Genomic DNA, 18,054 nt, shown 5'->3' with positions numbered 1-18,054 from the left:
GTTGACCCCGATGAGATTTGATTGTTGGTTTCTAGGGAGACTAGATAGAGTCTTTATGTGAAGCTGATTCTTGAATCATTAAGCTATACCCTCTGGCTATTATTATTCTCAGTAAGTAATAGTTGCCTGTGACTGCAGATATCTTTAGATACATATTCATGGTTCATAATGGGTGATTCAGAAAAAAACGAACACTTTTGAGACAGTCTCATATGCAGTGAAATAGAATATTTCAAAATGATTATAAATCGACTGTATAATAAGTTCTTACCTTCATTCCTTTTAACCTGTCACTAACTACAGACAGAAAAATAATCTAACTCTCTGGAGAAAGGCACCAAGGAATGAGTGAGTCTGGACGTTACCTTCCTAGCATAGGTAATGCCACTTTCTCTAAAGATACCAAACCCCATCTTTTACTCACATGCTTGAAGACTGCCTAACTAAACAGATGGTATCATAAACAGAGCACGAGCTAACACCAGAAATTACAAGGAGGCCAGATTACCAATAAAATAGTGATTCATGTTTTGAATAACTAAGTGACTATGAAATGACTATGAGAAATTTCATGATGTCAAAAGCACTTTTATCTCATATAATTTCGCCTTTCACATACATATCCCCCTAGATTCTTGTACCTTTTTAATCTTCCTATTTTCCTCGGATTACAGGGAGTGGTTCATGTGCTCTCAAACTGTTTCCACAATTCTGTAGTCTAATTATCTCTTTCTCTCACGATTTCCCCATGCTGGATTTAGGAATGAAATTGGAGGGAGAAAAATAGCACACAAGAGGAAGAGAGGAGATACAAAAACAATAAAGACAACAGAAGAGAGTGGGAAAATGGCAAATGGGAAACTGTTCTGCAGTGTTAATAGCTGTGGCCAAAGGAAAAAAAAGTACTTTGTGTTCACACATGCGCAGGAAATGCTAGATTTTTAAAAGGTTAAACAAATTTCTTCATGGCAGGACTTCTCAGAGCTTTTAGCATTCTAATGTAGGTTGGAAGTGTCACAGGCAGGATTCAGTATCAGCCATTTCCCAAATTTATTTGAACACAGAACCCTGTTCTGCATATTGTATACAGTAAGGCCCCTACATACAAACCGAGAACTTTCAAAGATGCGAACTTGCGTTCCATCTTGCAGCTTGCCCTCCATCTCCTACTGCTGATGATCCTTCAGCTCTACCATCTCCCACCTCCTCTCCCTCCTACAGTCAGTAACTCTTCTTGCCTGTTCACTCGATGCCAGCCCCTATATGCCAGCTATTATACTGTACTACTGTACTTTTCAAGGTACTATACTGTAAGATTTAAAATGTTTGATTTTTTCTATTTTTTATGTATTATTTGTGTGAAAAGTATTATAAACCTATTACAGTAGTACTATATAGCCGATTGTGTTAGTTGGGTACCTAGGCTAACTTTGTTGGACTTAACAAAGAAATTGGACTTACGAACGCACTCTCGGAATGGAACTCGTTCGTATGTAAGGGACTTACCGTATTTGCAAATCCTGGAACAATGTTTGGTAGAAACCAACTTGGGAAATGCTGTGCAGGGTAAGAGTGATAGATAAGACTAAGTTTGAGTCAAAATACAAAGAACCTAGAAGCTAAAAACAAAGAACTAAGCAATTTTACTTAATTCAGTTGACAAAAGGATCTCACTGATGATTGTTGAGCAGGAGTCGTCATGTAATCAAACGTGTATTTTGCACTCTGAAATCTTCCCTTGATACAGAGTCTCAATAGTGGGAGCTCATAAAATTACTGACTCTCAAGATTGGAAAGGACCTTTAAAAATTATTCAGGTTGATGCTGAATCCCTTCTACTAGGTCCTTACTAATTAGCTATTCAGCTTGTCTGAATTCTTCCAATGACAGGGTACTCACTACCTCCCAAAGCTGTCTATCCCACCTTCGGACAAGTTAAAAATGTTCCCTTATGCAAACTGAACAAGCTGATTTTTGTAGTCAAATTGAACAAGCTGATTTTGTAGTCAAATTGAACAAGCTGATTCCCTCTTCTGTATGACAATCTTTCAAATATTACAAGGCAGCTCTCATGGCTCCATCACAATCACTGCAATTACCACCAGACCTGCCAGACATCCCTCTTTTAGGCCAAATAGCCTCCCCCTTTACCTATCCTTCATTTAACACTTTTCTTGAAGGACTGTATAACACTTAGGTCTACCCTTGGTTATATTATTTCTTTCCTTCCACCTTTCTTACACATTCTTTTAAACCACGGGTCAGCACATCCTTTCTGTGAAGAGCCAAACAGTAAATACTGTCAGCTTTGTAGACCACATGGTCTCTGTCACGACCACTCAGCTCTGCCATTGCAGCATGAAAGCAGCCATAAACGATGCATAAGTGAATGCGTGTGGCTGGGTTCCCATAAAACTTTACAGATGCTAAAATCTGAATTTTGTATAATTTTCACATGTCACAAGACAGTCTTCTTTTGATTTTCTTTCAACCATTTGAAAATGTAAAAATCATTCTTGGCTTGCAGGCCGTACAAAAACAGGTAAAGGGCTGCAGTTTGCCAAGCCCTGTTTTAAACTAGTCTTTAGATTGACTTTAAACAAACTGTCTGCCTTGGTTTTCCGTATCTTTTTAATAGTTTATAATTCCATTCAATGCAAAGTCACCCAAGTTTCAACTTTTGAATACTAGGATATGTATCTCTACCTTTATTTAATAAATAATGGGATGTTTGCAGTAAGTGGCGCTGCCCTGTACTGTGTGGTGAATATCAATCACGCCAGGCACCAAGTTCAAACATCCTCTGCCCCAATACCCAGCTTCAAAGCATCAATTCAAAAGGCACAGAAAGCATCAGTAGACTTGAAGTGACTTATTGAAAGAGATTAAAGAGACTCCACATTACATTTCCTATGTACTAAAATCCTAGACACTAAGCCTGCCTAAGTCTGAATGACAGAAGGTCGCTGCCCGTTATGGTTGAAAGTCAAAAGCAGGTGAATGAGCAAAAGCAAAAAAAATAAATAAATAAATTGCACTCCACATCTGCACATCTAAATTGGTAGGTGGTTCCATAAAGTCAGAATCTTCTACAGTTCTTAGTAAAACAAAATGGGTGTTTGTTTCTCCTTTGCTCTTTCATAAACTCCCTATACTTTACCTTTGGGAACTGATACCTTCAACTATACATTCTGTGGTATATTTCCTAGGTTCTTTGTCACTTTGGAACCTCTATCATACTAACAAAAAGCAATGGCATTCTATACTAAAATCTCAGGGCCCAAGTACACTGGTAGTTAGATGGGAGTTATATATTCTAATAATAATAATTAAGAAATATATCCTACATTTCTTAAACAAGTATCAAATGTTATGATAGTCTTACCTAACTGCTGCTACTTAAACATCGCTATTTGTAAAATGTCACATCACCTCTTCACAATACATAAATACATAAAACAAACTCCTGTTAGTGCATGTATCGTATTTCAGATTGTTAGAACAACTCAGTCTTAAATCAAACACTATAGTTACTAATAAAACACATGATATTTACAACTGGCTACTCAAACAAAAGCTGCAGGGATTACAGCCAAGTAAAGTCTATCATTAGAAAAAGGTAGATGAAAATAAAAGAAAGGAAAGGAAAAGAAAAAAGAACTCAAACCCGTTGCTACATTTCTTCACATTCTATCCAAATCTGATCCAACTGTAGGGGTCTATGAGATAGAAGCAAACTGAAGTACGAAAGTTCCATGCTCATTTATTCACTGAATGCCTACTTTGTGCAAGGGTTATGCTGGTACTTTTAGGTGTAACCATTTGCACCTGATAGTTAAGAGAGCAGCAGTAAAAAATGACTCTGGGGCAGATGGTGCTGTAATAGCCAAGGGAAGTAAAAAAAGAGGAGGAACAGAGAAAAGACAGAGATATAAATTTGGGAATCGTCAGCCTATATGGTAGTTGAGGTAGACATTTGCCCATTTCCACAGAACAGTATTTCTAAAATGTAAATCTGACCATGTCACTGCCCTGTTAAAATCTTTCAATGACTCCCCATTTCCTATAGAATAATGACCAAAGTTCAATACCAAGGACAGGGCTCTTCGTAATTTCGCTGCCAGCTCCTTCCTCATCTTCCAGAACTTCCCTACTCACACTCCAGCACAACCTACTTGCAGTTTCTTAATGTGCTGTGCTTGTTTCTACCTTTGCACATGCTGTTTCCACAGTCCCAGGGCCAACTTCTTCCTGGTCATTCAAGACTCAGTTCCAAGAAGGACCTCTTCTATGAAGCCATTCCTCTGACCTAACCCTCAAGGTAAAGTTAAACACAACCCCTTCTGTACATACCTCTATACAGGACCTTTCTGAAAATTAAGGCTGAAAGGGACATTTTAGTCTTTCAAGCACATTAGGAAACAATATATCCCTATAAGCATAAATATATTTTAATATTTTCATAATTCTACAGTCAAGAAGAACCCATCATTAATTTTACATTTTACCAATTTTGTGAATAATGTACTAATTCATATCCTCACATTTCATTAAGAATGTAATGCTCTAAGAAATCAATATTAGCTGTTATCACACAATTAAGCACTAATACACAAAATTAAAAATCATGAGTGGCCTTCTTCATAAAATTTCCTAGGCTGTGCTGCATAAGCAACAAACAAAAGTGTTACTGTGACTATAAAACAGTTTGGAAAATTTTTAATTTGACTTTTGTTTTTCTAAAGTATCTAGAAAGAAAATCCTTCTCTGACTGGACAGATAATTTATCAAATATCCTGTGCTGAACTAATAATTTAGTTAACGTTTACTATCAATGATAAACCTATAAAAAGGGAGGCAAGCTAATAAAGAGCAATAGCAATATTTTCTAAATAGTATTTTTTCTCCTACAATTCTGATGAGGAATGTCATGTTCTTAATTTTAAATAAGGAACACTTTCATTAATAATAAAGCTGTGATTTGAAAACAAACAGCAATAACATGAAATTTTTATTACATTGTATACAACAGTGTGTGATTCTCTCTCTGAGATACTACCCTAAAAATTCATTTAAACTACTACAAAAGGCAGGGTAATTGTAATAACTAATTACTAATACTCTGATTCAACTCTAAAGTCCATGGCCACGGGCTATGTACACGGAGCTTCTTGCGAGGCCAGGAGAGGAAAGGAAAAAGCTTCCTAGAGGCTAAAAAGTAAGAATATTTTTAAACTAAAATTAAGAGTCAAAGCAACCCTGCGGAGGAAGCATAGTGGCTATATCAAGAAATGTTCTTTATTTCAGAGAGCCAAATTCTGCTTTTTCTCCTTTAAGTACTTAAAAGAACCTAAGCAGGTCCAAAGAATTACTGATTAAACTTTGGATACTTTCAATATGTCCTTTCCAGTACACTAATGTGCTAGATATTTAGAATTCTCAGATTCTTTTCAAATCTCCCAGTCACGTTAGTCTGTCACTAAATGAACAGAGATAATGCCCTGACATTCATTCCCTAAAAGGAATTAATGAGCTAATGTTGGTAAAGGGATTGGCAACCTTATATATAAAAAGTAGTATATAAATACAAAGTATTATCTTTTCCTCTTACAGTCATCTGGCAAAGGTCCTTTTAATCCTGATAGTTTTTTAATGTCCTAAGACTAAGACCTCATTATAATACACTTTTTTCTTAGAAGGAAAATGGTAGGGCAATTCATGTACTCTGAGCTTAAAAATCTAAATTGATCATATCCTTCCTACTTGTTTATGTAGTTCAATAGAGACTGATTACTTACTTAAAGACCACACAAGTTCTCAGAGAAAGAAATCACAGTCGTTTTAGCACAGAGAAACAGAACTAAAACTCATTTTTTCTTTTGTATAGCCAGCATTTTTAAATGGAGAAGAGCCTCAAAGAAATTTTCAACCTTTAGCTGAAGGCTTTCAAAATGCGGCATATTTAGAAGTGGAGGTTCATGCCTTTAAGTACTTTAAGACTGTTAAGTCAGAAGCCATGAATTCAGTACTTTGAGATCTCTGAATAAAATATAACTACCAAGGTTTCTTTTTTTTCCCCTAAGTATTTCACACTATTTATTGGTGTCACTGGGAAAGAGTCATCTTTAAGCAAGATTATGTTTTTAAAGATAGCTTCTTTAGTAATAAGCTAAGTTTAAAGTTTAATCATTAATAAAATTTTAATTTGAACACAGTGATACACTCATATAATGAATCAAATTACATCCCCTGTTATTTCTAAGACGGGGTTTTTCAATGAAGCAAATTATTTTAATTTTGGAAATCACAAATGCCTCTTTCAAGGGGGAAGTTTCACTTCCTAGATTGTGAATGTGATTCACTATACAAGATCAATTATTTAAAATGAGGGGAAAAGAGATCATCTAGAAATAATAGTAATCCATTTCTTTAATTCCCTAATGATTTTTATTAGCATGAAACATTCCAAAAAGATGATCTAAATATATTCATGCATATTTTAAAATATATTTCTTATATTCTAAATCCAGAAATATAAGCAAAAATTATCCATTAACTAGGAGGGAAATAACATAGTAGAAAAGTTAACAAAAACTCTGGACTAAAATATTTAATATGAAATAAACTACTATGTGTTTTTAAAGATTCTTTACAAATCATAAATTCCACCTTCCAGAACATAATTAAGGACAGAATTGTCTTCATTTTTAACAGACAAAATAAAAGTTTCATTTTTCAATCACGTATGTAGTTAATATCCACTCTTTGGAAAACATACATTAGATATTTAAACCTCTTGGTAAAGAAAGAGATAAACGTTTTGTTGAAAGATGGAAGAAAAGATTCTTTACAAGGGAGCTGAGAGACATCTAGTGGTTGTTAATAATACACTGGGTTTCTTCACGGAAAATGAAATAAGGTTATGTATGTAGTTCTACAGTCATGTTCATATTACAAATAATGTAAGATTTTCCTTGCTCTTTTGAATCTGTTTCATCCGACTGCTTTAATGTTTCCAGAAACTGAAAACAGCATTAAACTCAACCTTTTAAAAAATTAGTAAACTATCACTGAAATAATACTCAAAATTCAGCAAATGTTCCATCACATAAAAGGGCATGTATGATCGAAAACATGATTCATCAACAAATGCAGGTGGGCATTTGTCTTTTACAAGCTGCTGATGCCGCTCTAAATCAGATCATTACACGCATAAAACCCCAAATGGCTAAAAGTTTTAAATGCATGGCTTTTGAAAGGAGTTCTCTGCTAAACATGGTCATAGATGCACCGAGCTAGAAGGCACCTTAAAAGGCCAACTAGCTCACTGCCAAAGTCTTCAGACTGTCAAAATAGAATCTCATTTTCAAAGCTAATAGAAAGCTATTTAACACTGTTCTTCAATAATCTATTTCAACCATCCAAAGAACCCTGTCAAACAACTCTTCCCTACATCCAACCTCAGCCCTTCATGCTACAGATTAATTCCTATCTTTTTTATTCTTTTCTCAATTCTTCCTACTGTATCTTATTAACATATACACCTCTTCCTATTCTTTTGTACAAGTATAGCACTTTACATTCATCCCTACAGTTGTCATGCTGCAAGGGAGATTCAATCAATCCATCATTCCAATTTCTCTAGTTCCTTTTGGATTCTGGCTTGATCCAAAGTATTTGCTACCTCTCCCAGCATTATGTATTCCATAAACTTGACAGACACATTCTAATAACAATCCAGGAACCCTCTAAATTTGTGTTAAAATTTTAAGAAATATCTGATCTTATAAAGCATCCACCAAAATTAGCATCTTCAGTATAGCAACTCAGATTTTTCTTTTCTTTTTTCAACTTGAACTGAAAATATAAAATGGGTCAAACAAAATGTTCAGCATTGCTTCACACCCCTATGAACTTTTGGCCGAGAAAACATTTACGATAGACAGAAACTAAAGAAAAATGCTCACTGTTTAGATTGTTAGTTTCCGGTTACTTTTAATGTTTAGGCTGTATGAATCTACTTTTGTCTTAATTACCTCGGCTAACAAAAGACTGACAATGCCAACATTAAAAACATGTGGCATTTATTTCAATATCAGCAAGAACACTGCTAAGCAGCACTAGGATTTAACAGGAACACAATTCATGTTAGAAAGTAACAGTAAATTGCATGAAGCTAAAAATAAAATCTCTTCTTAATTATTCTGTCTCATAATATTCTTATAAAAACTCTACTTAGGCAACAATTCCTTCTCATTAAAAATAAATCCTTAAGTTATTCACACAGTCTCAAGTATCACCTGCCTCATGACAAAGGGGAAACTACCTTTAAAGTGAAGAGCTCTGATGGTCACCATATTAACCAAGTAATCAAACTCAGCATCACCAAGAATGTGACAACCTGACATAATGAGCCTCCTGATGTGATGCAATGAGAAATACACATCACTTAGGCAGCATTCCTGCCGAAAATGCTTAACCTAAATCTAACAGTGAGCAAACAATGAGATACATGTTGGGCATTCTACAAAATGAGTCTGGGTACCTTCAAAAAGTCATTGTCACGAAAAACAAAAAGTTGTAGACTGAAGAGACTAAAGAGACTCAACCAAATGCAATATGTGAACCCTGACTGGCTCATCAATTTAAAAAAACAGCTATGAGAGACACTTTCGGGACAACTGGAAAATTCTGTACATGGACTGTATACTAGATGACATTACTGAATCAACGTTAACATTTTCAGGTAGGATGATGGTACTGTGCTCATGTAGGAAAATATTATTTTTATATTTAGGAGATAAATGCTGAAGTATTTAGAGGTGAACACTCATGATGTCTGTGACTTACTTTCAAATGGTTCAGAAATATAGATCTGTATATAGATTAATGAATATAAAGCACAGATCTGTATTTCTGAATACAATATATAGATTCTATATCTATAGATAGATGCCATGTATGTATGTATAAGTATATACACACATATACTAGTGAGAGGAGAAAGCCAGCGTGGCAAAATGTTAAGAATTAGAGAATCTAAGTAAAGGATGTATGATATTTGAAATTTTTCAAAAGAAAAAGTTGGAGGAAATAAGTAAGAAAGGAATACGTACCATGGCGGTTCTAGACTTGATAAACCAGTCAAATCTAAACTGAGGAGCATTCCGAACACACTGTCTTAATTCTTCATACACGTTTTCTCTATCAAAGCCCATTTTGTGTAACATACAAATCAAGAATCTATCTTCTTCCTCAGTATAGTTCTTTCCTTTGCTGGTTCCATACTGAATACGTAACTGATGAAATGGAGCCTTGTATCTTGCAATCTGTAGATTTAAACAAAATAGTGCTTTTGACTAAATGTGCAATAATAATAAGTCAAAGCTAATCACCATTTAATCAATTAAAACAATCTATTGGTAATTCGACAATTATGAAATATACTACTTTGGCATCCAGGGCTTTCTTGATACTGATCCTTCGTTGGATTCTTGCTTCTCCACGTTCAATTTGAGCCATAATTTTCTCAATGTCCTGTAATTCATTGCAACGTTCCCAAAATACAGCTGAAAAACAGAGTTATTACTTTACAATTCTATCATCTTAAGTAAGTGAATCCAAGGAACTGTAGAATGAAGAATTAGCAGGAAAGGATACAGTGAACTTACACTGCTTATAATTAAGATTCAAATTCATCTGTATATATACGTTCAATTATTAAATACTCCTAAGGTGTAATAAATGAGGGGTATTAAATACCTCCTTCCATTTAAAAGTAAGACCCCAACAAGGAGGTTTTAGGTTAGTGATTTTCCTTTCATGAAATATTACGAAGTTTTTAATTATCCATCCCAGATGACCAGAATTTCAAAAGATATTACTACAGATACTGATTTAAGCTATGCTTTTATTCAAACATTATATAGAAGGCACCAAACACATAAAGTGAAAAAGAAGACAGGGTGGTCATATAAACTTAGAGAACATAGTTTCCTAGCAAGCAAAAATAAAAACGAAACTATTATCAACAGGTCAATCAAACTTCCTGTAAAGCAGCAATTTCTACTGAAACTGTTACTTCGCTTTTGGAACCGCTCACTATTCTTACAGTATTTCCAGTGACATACAGCTTGTTTTTTAAACTTACTTGGAATAGCCTTTTCTCTTTAAAAAAAAGGAAAGCCAAGTCACCCAAATTTTATAAATGAGCTAAATGATCTGGCTGCATTAATGTCACATCTTATGACTTCAGTGAGAGGCCCTCTAATGACATAGTCTACATTCTCAAATTTTTTCATTTTTAGAGTCTATCAAGAAAGGAATGTCAGTACTCTGATTTTTATAAGCACCTGTATTCATTTATTCATTCTCTCACTTATTCATTCAACACAATTTAAACGCCTACTATGAATAAGATACCACAAACAGCCAACTGTACACATTTCATCTTTTATTGCAACCAACTACATAAATTCATTCAAATCTCCCCATCCTCTGACTTGGTCCCAATTAAGCTGCCCTGAGCTAGTCATGCTACCTGGCTTGCTGTCAATTTGAGGGAACATCTGACATGGTATTTTTTTTTAAATAAGCTCTTTTTAAAAATATTTATTTATTCATTTGGCTGCGCCAGGTCTTAGTTGCGGCACGTGGGATCTAGCTCCCTGACCAGGGATCGAACCCAGGCCCCCTGCATTGAGAGCACGGAGTCTTAGCCACTGGACCACCATGGAAGTCCCGACGTGATATCTTTTTAAATCATTTTTTTTCTTGCAATTTCATACACACTGATGCTATCCCCCTTCCTAACTTCTGAAGAAAATTCTACTTCAGAAAATCTCTCTGCACATATCCTTTTATACTCCTTTCATTCAACTCTTGCTGCTAAAATTTCTCTCTCTCCTCTATTTTTCCCCTCTTTAAGCCCCCAAATGTCCTAAACTTATGTGATAAATTTTAAGGGTAGTAGTAATGTTATACTGTTATCAAAGTAAAGGACGTTCATAGACTTGATGTTATACTACACGAAATAAAAACTCAAATGTAATCCATCTCTCAAGTCCCTGGCAATCACCAGAAGACCCTTTCAGATTTCCAAAAGAAAAAAAAGTGTTCTCTAATTAAACATGGATTTATTCAAGCATTAGCACTATAAATAAATTAAAAATTGTGCCTAATCTATATTAATCTTTGGTCTATTTAGTAGTATTTCAATGTTTCCTCCCTACTATTTTTCATGGCAAAAATGCAGAATTTCAGTTGTTAGGCTAAATAGGCTTTGAGAGGCTAGCTCAGAAACCTAAACCTACTGTGTAACATTGTTTCTATGGGGAAAAAAAATGCCCTAGATTCTATACAGCTGATATTCAGACTAAATTTGAGAGCTCAATCTAATTGGATTTTAGAAACTTCCTATGTTCTTCTACATAAAGAAAATTTACTAGACATATTTACCTATTTTAATAAGATTTCTTTTCAGAAGCCTGAGGTTGGATGCACTGTGACATGGAAATCAATATTAACTCCATATGCTTCAGCACCTAATCTAGTTCTGGTCAAGACCAAAGACACAGCTAAGTAAGAGAAGGAACTGATTCTAGGACCAATCAACAGGTTTATTCAAGCAGCCTTTTCAGATCCACTCCAGCTTGCCTGGAGTTAGCAGAATCCACACATAACTTGCCTGGAGCAAACTAGAACCCTGAGAGTGTTTGAGGATCTAAAAGGACCTTATAGGAATTCTCTACTTCAAGGACAACCTAGAAAGACACTAATTCCATCCACTGAAACTGAAGCCTTAGACTTGACTTGCCCAGAAGATGATCAAATTCCAGACGTGGGAAAGTAGGCATTTTGCCAGTGCTCATCCAATAGCTACCCTTGCTTTATCAGTGCTATACTTGGCTCTATTAGCTAACTAGTGGGAACCACAGCAATTTGTTTTGATAAATCTTATAATCTTTTCATAGAAATACAATTATATTTTATACTTTCACTTACAGTTTATTCATAAAAGTCTAAAGGTCTCTGAACAAAGGTAAAATTAAATTGACACTAAAGAAATGCATAAGGTTACAATTAAACACCATTTTTGTAGTTGTATACAAACCTGAATATTCCATGACCTCCTCAGGAGATTTGCCCTCCACCTCTCGAGCTATATTATCAATGTCATCTCTTCCATACTTCTCATTAGCTTTAATAAACTGATTAAAATCTCGCTTAGTCCAGTTTGTGAATCCCTGTGAACAAAAAATTAAGCATCATCAATAGAGGTTAAATCAACCAATCCAAATATTGTTCTATTTAGTTCTATACAATGATACATTAAAAACAGTTCAAAAGGCTTAAAATTTTCCTTCTTATAAAATCCCAGGTGTTTTATGTTGGAATCAAAAGTTGAGTTAGTGTTACTAATAACTGCTTTTCTATCATGAAGAGAATATACTTCCCTCCAAGTACTAAAAACTGATTTATAGCTCCAAGATATTGTGTAGTTTTTAACTCCGTATTTTATAGATGCCTACTACATTAAAATACAAATGCATTAAAATTAAAATACTAATGTAAATGCTGAAGTCCTGGATATTCCAGTACTTCATTTTTTTCACAGACTTATTCCCATGTAAATTAAGAAAAAATGTGTATGCATTAAATCAAAGAAATACATGAAGGAAAAAAAAAGACTGAAGAAAAATTTTTGTAGCTCTTTACATCATTCCAAACTACTGTGAACAAATAATTTCTGTTCAAAATTATATTCATAAATAGGATTCGATAAACAGAATGTTATGGGGCCTGCTCAATTTCTTTCCTAAAAGATAGAACAGTTCGACCAATCAGTGTTTTAAGTCTCTTTGGTATTTATTTGAAGTCACAAGATCAAATTTTTGTCTTCCACTCCTCAAGTCCCCACCCACATAAATGTGATACCCTTGACAGAGCAAAACTCTATCCCTAGGCGTTAGTTGATAAAGATTTTAGATTACCCCATATTTTGTTCCTTTGTACTCCCATGATTTTTTAAAAGATTAATTATTTAGGGCAGTAGAGAAAGGTGATTAAAGATGACTTCAAGTACTAGGAGGGGCAAAAAATTGATTTTGTTTCTAATTACAAACTAAAGCAATTTCTCAGTTGAGACTGTATATTCACAATATATTGTACATTCACAATATACTGCAAGCCAAGTAACAGTCTAAGACCATAACTTTATTTTTGTGTTCAGGAAATAAATTTTGAAAAAAAATCATGAATATTTAAATGTTTTACTTTATTCTGTGGTAAGTCCTAATATTCAACCAGTTGCAATTACATTTTCAAACTAAACTTTATGACTTCCAGGCATGTGGCTCAAAAATTATGAATGTAATTTGTAAAACTTCATTCAATAAAATTACATGTTATAACAAAGAAAAGACCTATATAATAAATAGGATATAAATATAAAAACTATCTTTCAATAATTAATGTGGAAAATTTCCTAGCACTGTGCTTTGCATATTGTTCAAAAGAACTTGTTGAATAAATAAATCTTGCTGGCTACTTTCTATACTAAGGTGGTATCATACAGTACACGTTTCTTTATTATTTTCCAAGGATCTTTTGCACTGTAATTCTTTTTATCTTCTACAGATTATTTTGGAAGTATGACACTCGTAAAACTCATTAAAGCAACAATGACCAGAAAGCATTAATATGTTGTTCAAATCGAAATGTTCCCTACTTATTAACTATTAGCTTTTAACTATACAATGAGCACCTTTTATAGTTTCAGAAATTTCTCATCATTGTATTAAAGTTCTTTTCAAGAAAGAATATAAGGCATTTTGAGGATTATGAAATCATTCCATAAATAAAAGATTAGTAGAGTATAATTTCAGAGGACAGTTCACAATCAATAAAATAAATTTAAATTTTCAAGAATACGCTAGTAATTACTGTCTATCAGGATTCATATGTGGATTAACTGACTTTACTATAATTGATAAAATGCATGTCTTATTTCTTATAATTGACACCTATATTTTGCATTTATATATTTTTTAGTATTTCTAAAAGAGTGTATTCTATAAAAGGAATTAAAAAAATAGGGATATTTGGTCTAAATGTATGTTTACAAAATAGCCCTGAGTTGTGTTGGTGTGTCCAATCAGGGTACCAGGCCCATACAATAAAAAGTAAGTGTAATTTATAGTATCTTTTTTTCTATTCGTTGACTAGAAGTATTTCAATCACTTAAAATATGTTACTTGTGTGAGAAGTTTTTCCTTTTCTTCAGTCTCTTCTGGTGTAAGAGGTTCAGCTCCATCAATCTTTTTTTGCTCCTCTCTTTGAGCCACAGCTGGATTTGGGATATCAGGATTCCTTGGGACCTAAGAATCAAGAGGTGTGTTATGAGTAAACTGTTGAGAAAAATTAATTAAGGGTATACATACTTGTATCAATATTTAGAGTTAGTTCAGCAGTAAACAAAATAAAGTCATACCAGAATGACACATGACCCTCTCCACATTTCTACTACCATGATATTACCAAAGTAGAACTGTTCTTAAATGTGCCACGTGGTACTTTACAGTTAAAAACCAGTTACAGCTAAATGCTACATTATATTCTAGACTTAATTACACTGTGGAACAAAAAAATCCTTATGATATGGTAATACATGGTAATAATAATATCATTATCCCCAACACCAACATTATACAATAAAATCTCAAGCCCAGAAACAAAAAGTTGGGTAGTACAAAAAGAGCCCATATTCACCTGGCAATACAGACCAGGGTATAGAAGTGGCAATGCACCTGAAGATTGCATCCAATGCTCTAATCAGTTCAACATGCAAAAAGAAAGGAGTACTTTTATTGCCTTCCAGGATATGGAAAGAGACAGCATCTTCACATAAAATGCAAAGACTGAAAGAGTGACAGGATAATGAAGAAGCAAAAAAAAAAATAGAGACTATATATAAGAGGGAAGGGGTAAGCAAAGCACACAAACAGCTGTGATGGGACCTGCAGTCAAGGGGAAAAAACTACAGTAGCAGTGAGCAACAGAAGGTATAGTGTATACTATACAGCGCTGCATAGTATATAGAGCTGCAATACACTGGCAACTGAGAAGAAGAGAGCTCAAGTTCAAAAGACTGAGGACAGAAGCTCAGCTCTACAAGGAAGCAAGCAGTCAGCCAGTCATTTGTATCTCAAAACTGTAGTCCCAGGGGCCTCAGTGTGTCACCATGAACTTAGACAACCCATACAGTTCAGCAGTATAAAGCAGCATTCATTGTATGGAGTGATAAACTAAGTCACTCAGCGCAAAGCCTCACATCATTTTTATGTGCATCTGCAGTGACAATGCAGCACATTGATTTACGAGGGCAGGTATATAACATGTATAGTACATTTTATAGCATCCATCAAACATGGCAAGAACAGGGTTGGCAGTAAGCCTTCCACTGTTTGGAAGGCACACCTATCATAAATGACTCATCCTCTAGACGTATCAAATAGTCACGGTTTTACTAAAACATGATTATAATACATACTAGAGTACATTTCTCTAATTGTCATACATATTTCATAGAGTTTCAATCATAGCATTGTAATTTAAAAATAAGTATTTTTAAAACTATTGTATCCAATAGTTGTTTAAATATAAAACCTACTAACTGGGCATTAAAAAGACATACTGAAAAACAGATTCATTTGTACATAATCATCAGTACGAGACAATCAAATTAGTAAGTAATGACTAAATGTCTATTTTGTCCATAGCACTATGATAGGTGTTCACTGGAATATAAAAACTAGTGGACATGGTCCTTGCCCACAAGGAGCTCACAACCTAGCTGCGGAATTCTGAGCTATACTCTAAGAACTATAAGAATTTGGGGAGATGGAGAAGAGAGAACTAATATTCTAGGCTGGAGCAGTAAAGCAAAAACGGTAAGGCAAAAACAGCAAGGAGCATATATAAGGTTTATGTTGAGACGGGATAAGAAACAAGGTCAGGGGGAAACAGAATTAGAGGGCCTTCTGAAACTACACAGTAGGCAACAGCAAGCCATTGGAGATCTTTCACCAAAGGAGTACTGTTTTCACCTGCAAGCCTTGTGCTGGATGGATTGAAGTGAGGAAGCAACTAGAGGCAAGAGAACCAGCTAAACTGTTGTAATCTAGAAATGACGTATGATCACCTGGCCTAGGATGGTAGCAAATGGAAATGGAAAAGAAGGTGTAAATTAAAAATGAAATGTAGTCCAGTGATATGCATGATTTAAAATCACTTTTTTCAATAGCTAAATTCCACTTTTAAATCACAGGCACACCAGCAATTCCATTCCTAACATATCTATACAAAGACTTTTAGGAGAATGTTTATAGCAGCTTTACTCACAAGAGCCAAAACCCAGAAAGCAGTCCAGATGTCCATCAACAAGAGACTGGATAAGCAAACTGTGGTATATCCTTACAATGGAATAGTACTCGGCAATAAAAAGGAATGCACCATTGATAATGGGACAACATAGATGAATCTCAAAAACACTATGCTAAGTGAAAGAAGCCTTACACATAATATATGATTCCATTTATATGAAACTCTGGAAGAAAAAAACTAATCTACAGATTAATAATTAATAATATCAGAACAGTGGTTGTGTCTGGGGAATGAATATGAGGATTGACTGGGAAGGGGCACTTTCTATATCTTTATAGGGGCTTCAGTTATATAGGCGTATGCATTTGTCAAAATTCACCAAATGGCACACAAGATTTATATATTTCAATGTATATAACTTTTATCTTAAAAAGAATCAAATAAATATTGAACTCTGGCTAATGATATACATGTTGAAGTGTTTCCGGGTGAAATATACTTATGTCTGCAACTTTGAAATTCATAAAGAAATAAGAAGGATATCCATTTGATAGAAAGCTGGAGAAATGGACAAATAGGTGATAAAGCAAATACAGTAAAATGTAAATTGGAAAATATATGTGGTGTGTATATGGGTGTTTACTGTATAATTATTTTGACATTTTTCTGTTTGGAAATTTTTCATAATAAAATGTTGAAAAAAATTACAGACATAGCTTTAAAAGTTTAACAGACCCCTTCAGTTGCTGGTGAAATTACTTTGGCCATAAATTTTAACTTTCATTGAGGAAAACCTCTTTAATCTTAAGATATTTCTCTACCAAAATGCTTCAAACTTTCCATACCTGACAAACCATACTTTAACAAAATATTTCACAAACATCTAATTTTATGACAGAAAATGGATAATATACCCACACAAAATGAACTTTTTATTCTATGTAGATATCTTCAATACTAAAACTTTTCCACCTGAACTTTAATAAAGGCAAAATCAGAATATTATAACATACCATTAGATTTTAGGATCGACTGCCCATATTTTTAATACAGCAAAACTTTAGAATGACTTCATCGATGTTACATTTACAATTTTATTTTTCTTTTAATTTTTTAAAATTCTTCTGCGGTATGCGGGCCTGTCACTGTTGTGGCCTCTCCCGTTGCAGAGCACAGGCTCCGGACGCGCAGGCTCAGCGGCCATGGCTCATGGGCCCAGCCGCTCCGCGGCACATGGGATCTTCCCGGACCAGGGCACGAACCCGTGTCCCCTGCATCGGCAGGCGGACTCTCAACCACTGCACCACCAGGGAAGCCCACATTTACAATTTTAGTTCTAAAAATTACTCAAACAACTGCTAAAATTTTTAGAATTAGAAATGACTCGTAATTCCTAAATTCCTGTATCTCTTCCTACAAATAATCTCCTTCTTAATATTTATTATTTTTAAAAGGTATTCATTTTTTACCTCATGAGGTTTTATCGACATTTAGCTTCCTAGAGTGATTTCAAAGTGCTATAAAAGAATTAAGTAGACGAATTATAGGCCAATAGTACTAAACAGATACCTAGATGGTATCTCAAGTACTCATACTGTATATATTACTGATGACCCCCAGTAACACTTAATATACAAGAAGTTATCTTTCAAGGAAACAACTCAATTATTA

At 34.4% G+C, this 18,054-nt stretch overlaps 1 protein-coding gene across 7 annotated transcripts in view; it reads right to left on the bottom strand.

The window, feature by feature from the left end:
• The window catches only part of SMARCA1 (SNF2 related chromatin remodeling ATPase 1), a 69,136-nt gene that overhangs the window by 5,331 nt on the left and 45,751 nt on the right, over positions 1-18,054 (bottom strand). For all 7 annotated transcript variants that reach the window (XM_027092317.1, XM_027092314.1, XM_027092315.1 and 4 more), the window contains 4 exons: positions 14,256-14,378; positions 12,113-12,245; positions 9,451-9,569; positions 9,117-9,329 (listed from right to left, as the gene is read on the bottom strand). In XM_027092317.1, coding sequence (XP_026948118.1) covers positions 9,117-9,329; positions 9,451-9,569; positions 12,113-12,245; positions 14,256-14,378 — 588 coding nt within the window. The remainder of the gene's footprint in view (positions 1-9,116; positions 9,330-9,450; positions 9,570-12,112; positions 12,246-14,255; positions 14,379-18,054) is intronic.

This window comes from Aethalodelphis obliquidens, unplaced genomic scaffold (assembly GCF_003676395.1).
Source record: "Aethalodelphis obliquidens isolate GAN/ISIS:26980383/991018 unplaced genomic scaffold, ASM367639v1 scaffold77, whole genome shotgun sequence".
NCBI lineage: Eukaryota > Metazoa > Chordata > Mammalia > Artiodactyla > Delphinidae > Aethalodelphis > Aethalodelphis obliquidens.
This window is presented reverse-complemented; position numbering and strand designations above follow the sequence as displayed.